This window comes from Mus pahari, chromosome 10 (assembly GCF_900095145.1).
Source record: "Mus pahari chromosome 10, PAHARI_EIJ_v1.1, whole genome shotgun sequence".
In the NCBI taxonomy this organism is placed as follows: Eukaryota; Metazoa; Chordata; class Mammalia; order Rodentia; family Muridae; genus Mus; species Mus pahari.
The window spans coordinates 32,062,704-32,068,858 of record NC_034599.1 but is presented as its reverse complement, the minus strand read 5'-3'; the positions used below and the strand labels follow the sequence as shown (position 1 = coordinate 32,068,858).

The window sequence follows — 6,155 nt, the reverse complement described above, 5'->3', positions numbered from 1 at the left end:
CAAAAAAAAAAAAAAAAAAAGTTTCTTCTTCCTGTATAGAAAATTCAGCAGTTCAGGTCTCCAGTGGTAGACTGAAGAATGAGCAGAATGCTTTCCTGCTCTGTATCGTGCCTAGCTACCCATGATCCATGATCCTCCCAGGTCACTAAACTTAGACACATTGGTAAAAAAACAAAACAAACCAGAGCATCTACTTACTGTGCCTCTTCAGAAGACTCCTGTTTTATTTTTAACGTTCTCTTTGAAACTGGCATTTCATCTGAAAAACAAAGAATTGTAAAACAAATTATATTTTCCTAAGTGGTGGTATACATTTATGTGACTAAGTAGCTCTATTTACTACCTGTTCTGTATTTGCTTTATCCTGCTATCCCATACCAAATTTAAAAATGTAACTTTATATAATGAGATGCGAACATTTATATGCAAGATCAGAAACCAGGTTCCACAAGCATAAAACTCTTCAAGGTCACAGTGGATTTCAAGCAAGGAGCTTAAAGCTTAATTTCGATGCAAACATGATTTTAAAAGAACAAGAATGGAAATGATTCTGCTCTATTTAGGTTTTCTGTGTAGGTTTTACAGGGTAAGTAATTATTTCCCCAAATACGAAGATCAGCATATTCTGCATTTCTCAAGGCCTGGGGACTTAACTCTTCACAGCAAACAGGGTTATGATGCACTGCCATTGCTTAGGCCTTATTATTCTTGTGAAATTAAAAGACAAGATCATTTAGCATCTATTCTTATTCTTTAAATCTGCATATTCTTTTACATATGGCTTAACAATTTGAGAGCCTCTTTCCTTTTCCCTTCCAACATTTGGGAGAAATTAAAACAGCATTAATACAGATTTTTTTCTCTATTTCTCTGTCATCGGCAGGATTTCTGTATTTTTTCTCTTAAACAAGGGAAACAAATTTGCACTGCCAACCCTGCCTGAACTTTCTCAGAGGCACCTGAGCACTTCACTAGGTGGAAGGGCACTTCCTACTAACACTCACTACACAACTTGCTGCTGATATACAGGCTATAGGTAAAACCTGATCAGTACTTCCCAAATAAGAAGCTGGAGCACTTGACATACAGGGATACAAGCAAACAAAAACTACATGTAGCCCTAATTGGACCAGTGTGGATTTAAAGTAGTTGGGCCAACAGTCAGTGCTCTTAGCAGGAAATCTTAGTGCTACAAAGGGCAGGGGTATTTTGACTTGCATAAGGTTCTGTCAGTGAACCTCCTGCATGACGCAGATTAGGAAGCCTTCTATCTTCAGAGAACTTAACAGTACCCAAGTCACCACGTAGCTAGAAGACCACGTAGCTAGAAGGGAGCATGACTTGGCAGTTTGATGTTAAACCAAGGATGCCCATGTTGACTCAAACAGTTTGGCAATATGCCTTGTGCTGACAACATTAGAAGCCATTACAGATGGTATAAATACCATTCATTGCACTACCAGATAAGCCACACACACATGCACACATGTTGTTTCCTTACCCAATTCCTGATCTGTTGGACAGCCATGGAGCTCCTGACTGTGGTTTCCCCAGTCCTCCTGTGAATAGTCCTCCATAGTGCTGCCGTCTGACTCCAGCTCCTGGTACAAGCCACTACTGTTAATAAGTACAGGCTGGCAGGGCTGAGCATCCCATCCTCCCTGACCAAACACCTGTTCCAACTGTTCAAATGTGTAACTGCTCTTTCTTTTCCCAACACCATGTTCTTTCACCCGACTGTAACACCTGCGAAGGGTCTAAGACACAAAGTCTTTTGTTATTCCTTTAAAGCTGTACTTCCTCCTCCAGATACGGACCACAGATATTAATTACTATCAGACAGACACAGACAGACAAACACAGACACATTGTTACAGGAATACTATTTCAAATTCATTATCATATTAGAAAAATACTAATTTAGCATTTACTCAAACATGTTATAATTCAAACAATTATTTTGCAATTATCAATTAAAACAACAAGAAACATTACAACATTATTGCATGTATCCGATACACATATTTTATGCCCCCTCCCCCATTTAAAAAGGATAAGGGGGAGGAAAAAAAAGAAATACCAGCCAGCCAATAGGATGCACACCTGCCACAGGAGAGAGAGCTGCTATGGTGCCCAGAATTTGGAAAACGTGAGGGAAAGAGGACAGAAAGAAGAATTTCCCCAAGTGGAAAACATCTTCCTTACTCTTAGTTAAGAACAGGGGAAAAACAGCTGTCTAGACAAAGTAGCTAACAAAACAGATCACTTACAGTCTGTTCCGTCCTAACTCACTCTGTCATGATAAAAATGTCTAAAACTGAAGGAGCAATCAAATCAATAAAATAGTGTCTATCATAAGTCCCTAGTCTTAAGACACATGACCAAGAAATAGTACACTAATACCTACATTTTATTAACCTACCAACTCACACTGCCAGCTAAACAAACCAACAAACAAGGCTGACAGTCCTTCTCAGGGAGGGTGAGGAAGGTCATCTCATGTCTTTCTCTGTCACTTGGCACAGCAAGTAAATGCTTTATGCAAACTCTTATTAAACAAAACCTGAATAACCTTCTGCCTTGTTCAACTCTTTCTACTATATACTTCAGTCTGGCTCAGTTCCTGAAATTAATAGTACACTCATACTATCTTCCCAGATTCATTAGAAGTACACCAACGACTTTGCCTCAACTGAAACATCCAGCCACATCCAGGTTCTGTGTGCATTGTCTCTGACTGCCTTGCTCTCTCCTTCCTCTGTCTCCTTCTTTTCTGTCACAGGGTCTCACTCAGAATTTGCTTGAGACAAAACCCCCTTTCCCTAGTGGCTCCTAAGTATTTTCTAACTTAGCTGCTAAAACTAGTTTATCTCTAACCTAACCTAAGTATTACCAAGACTATAAGACTCTCCTAAAGGAGAGATTAACTTCCATCAGCCAATATATGACCTATTCTCACTAAACTAAAACAAGTCTGGAACTTTATGGATCTCCATGTGTAGGATCTTTAAATCAAAGCTAACAATCTACAAACACACTTCCTCAAAGACTCTTTAAAAGTCTGCTCCCTGAGGCCAGAAATCCAAATAGGCAAAAATATTAATAAAAGCATGAGCCATGAGATCTACCTCAGACACAGTCACCTGCAGCTTGGACCCCCCAAATAAGCATCTACCCACTCTCCCTTTCATAGAATCTCTCCCACCACCTCAAACGATCCTTACAGAAAACTGAGGCTTTGCACAAACTCTTTAAAAATCATCTCGGCTTTCTTTTTGTAACAGAAAATTTTGACCCCATAGGACAAAACTTTCTTAAACAATCCAGAAACAAAAACTTGGAGAACGTTTCATGGTCAAATCTCCCGATGGAAAGAGACGAGCCCTGGAAGCGCCATCTGACTCGGCACTCACGCCCCTTTCCCAGCACCCTTCACCCTCGCAGAGGTCGGAGTTCGCAAGCAGCCTCTGACAATTTATTTTTATCTTACAATGTCTAGTTTCTGCCTCCAAGAACACCCCAACCACTCTTGACTCCTCCAAAGACTGTAAATAGAGTCCCAACCCTGTCCATTTCCCTCCTCAGACCATAAATGGAGATGGAAACCGTTACCCTTCTCACCACTTATTGGCTCCCTACAACAGCAAAGTCCACTCAGTACGGTCACTGAGGGTTACTCCAGAAGCCAAGGAACCAAACTGACATTCCCTTCCAAGGAGGATGCCATACTTATAAGGCAGTGACAAAGGCACAGCAACTCTACCATTTTCTTCCCATATTGCAAACATGTATTCTCATCAAAAATAGATTCAACAAATTTTTAAAATATACATGGGGAGAAACCAGTGAAAAGACATTTTTTTCGAAGCCACCAAATTGAGCTTACAATTTTCTTTGTTACGTAACTGTGAATACTGAAACCAGCCATCTCTGACAGCTTATAAACACCTTTTACTTGTAGTACACACCTGTAACACACGTTCAAAATTAGCACATTGTGTTGACATCTGCCAGGTGTTTGGTAATGCCTAACTTGATATACTGAAATTGCATTAAAAAGATTTCCAAACCAACTTTCTCTCCTTCCAGATATAAATACATGTAAGCAGTACTTTGTAGGTCTAATAAATACCACAAATTCAAGGGCAGTCTGTTTAAACAGGGCATATTCACTAAGATGGGAGGTGGGGGGAAGAGAAGACTCAAATATCGGCTTAACTGCTACCCTTGGACGCACTAGGATTCACTTGAGAGCTTACACATAGATAAAAAAGGACATTTGGAGACCTTCCAATTCTTACCACCCACAGAAAAGATTATACAATACACTAGCCTCTAAATGCTTAATCAAAGCATATCATCACAAGACTGGGCGGCTGTATCAACAATCCTAAACAAACCAACTAAAAACTTCTCTAAATCAGAGATCGTGATGCTCCAGAGTCCAGGAACGATGAGGCTGCAGCTTCCATTTGAGTCAGCTACCAAATCCACCAAGATCCACCGCTGGCTTGCTTGGTGAAGCACAGTTTATTGACACTTAGGGACCTTGCTTCACTGCTTCATTCACCTCACTCATCTCAGAAATGTACAGCAAGTTCACCTTCAACTGGAGAACTCTAAGCCTACTAAAGGCTACTCTAGTAAAAGATAATAGTTGACTTCCTTACTGTGAGAAATCTCTCTGGTACATTGATGTTGATGATACGTTTTCATCTCCCTGGAGGAGAGGCTGTAAGACTATACTATCCACCAAGACAGAGGTCATAAAGAGTCAAGGAAATCTAGACAGAACTAAGCAAGGTAACAACTTCAAGGGGCCAAACCAGTCATTGCGATTCAGAAATGCCAGGTGAATGCTTACTCAAGTCACCATATCAAATGCTTAGGTTTCAGGGCTACAAACAGAAAAGAACAGAGAAAGGCTTGAGGGACGTTCCATTACCAAAGCAGGGGGAGGGAGGTTGGCTGACCGCTGAAAATTTATAGGACAGAGTAAAAGTCTTGCCAGAGTTTGAGATTAAAGTAAAAGGGAATCAGAGAATAAAAAGATGACATTCATTGTGCATGAATGCATGAGGAGTCTAAGGGAGGAGGGCAGGTAAACAAAGGCAGGAGGCTTAGATTGGTAGGATTGAGGGTGTGACGGCAGCAATGCAGAGGAAGACCCGGGGTTACAGTACACGGAACATTAAATACAGTGCACAATGCAGCTATCTTGCCAAAGTAAGTAAATCCAGTATTGGGTTGTATAAGCAGAGGAATCACATGTAAGCTATGAAGGTGGCTCTTCCTCTCTATTCAGCACCGGTGAGGCCACAGCTGGAGCACAGCATTCAGGTCTGGGCATCGAACCAGCTACAAGAGAGGGAAATTGTAGAGTTCAGAAAAGGGCAAATAAAATAATGAAAGGCTTGGAAAATAAGATCTATAAGCAGGGCCAGTGGTCTCAAAGCCCTTCCTGACATTATTAAGTTACTCTAAGGGTGAAATTTAGACTTTTCACTTCAGTGTCCTCTAATCCCTGCTCTTGCATTTAAAAAGTAGGAAGAGCTAGTTAGTTCTTCCCGAGTTTGGGAGTAGAGGAGGAAAACTTAATAGCTCATATAGGCATAGGTCAAGAAAACTGCTACTGGCAACTTACCCACTTCATATAATACCATAGTCACCATGACAAAACCACTGCTTTAACAGAATTGGCAGCAAGTGGAACAGAGCATACAATGAGGAGGAGCAGAAATAAGTCATAACAGCTATATAAATGTGCTGCTTGCAAACACTGGCTTCACTGGTCTAAGATGTCACACGAGAAGTAAAGTGACCCTAAGGGGAGGACAGCTTAGTGATAATAGTAGGAAACAAGGTTATAAGAAAAAAATTACATAACTTTTCAAATGGAGTTCTCAAACTGGCCACACTAAACATGCCTTGCATGTTTACCCAGCAGCCAACTGAATGGGACAAACCTAAAACTCCTCTCACTCAAATGATTAAGTAAGACAAGTCTTCAAAAATCATATACTCCAGTTGGGCGTGGTGGCGCATGCCTTTAATCCTAGCACTTGGGAGGCAGAGGCAGGTGGATTTCTGAGTTTGAGGCCAGCCTGGTCTACAGAGTGAGTTCCAGGACAGCCAGGGCTACACAGAGAAACCCT

The 6,155-nt window shown here is 40.9% G+C and overlaps 1 protein-coding gene across 6 annotated transcripts in view; it reads right to left on the bottom strand.

Moving 5' to 3' along the window:
• The window catches only part of Msantd2 (Myb/SANT DNA binding domain containing 2), a 31,712-nt gene that overhangs the window by 2,834 nt on the left and 22,723 nt on the right, over positions 1-6,155 (bottom strand). Inside the window, exons 2-4 of one of the 6 annotated variants that reach the window (XM_029542787.1) lie at positions 5,269-5,358; positions 1,502-1,601; positions 199-259 (exon numbers count right to left, since the gene is read on the bottom strand). In XM_029542787.1, coding sequence (XP_029398647.1) covers positions 199-259; positions 1,502-1,577 — 137 coding nt within the window. In that variant the 5' untranslated portion in view covers positions 1,578-1,601; positions 5,269-5,358. Of the gene's footprint in view, positions 1-198; positions 260-1,501; positions 1,758-2,009; positions 5,359-6,155 lie in introns of those variants that run through there. The other 5 variants (XR_003844620.1, XM_021207252.2, XM_021207251.2 and 2 more) reach the window with 5 other exon arrangements.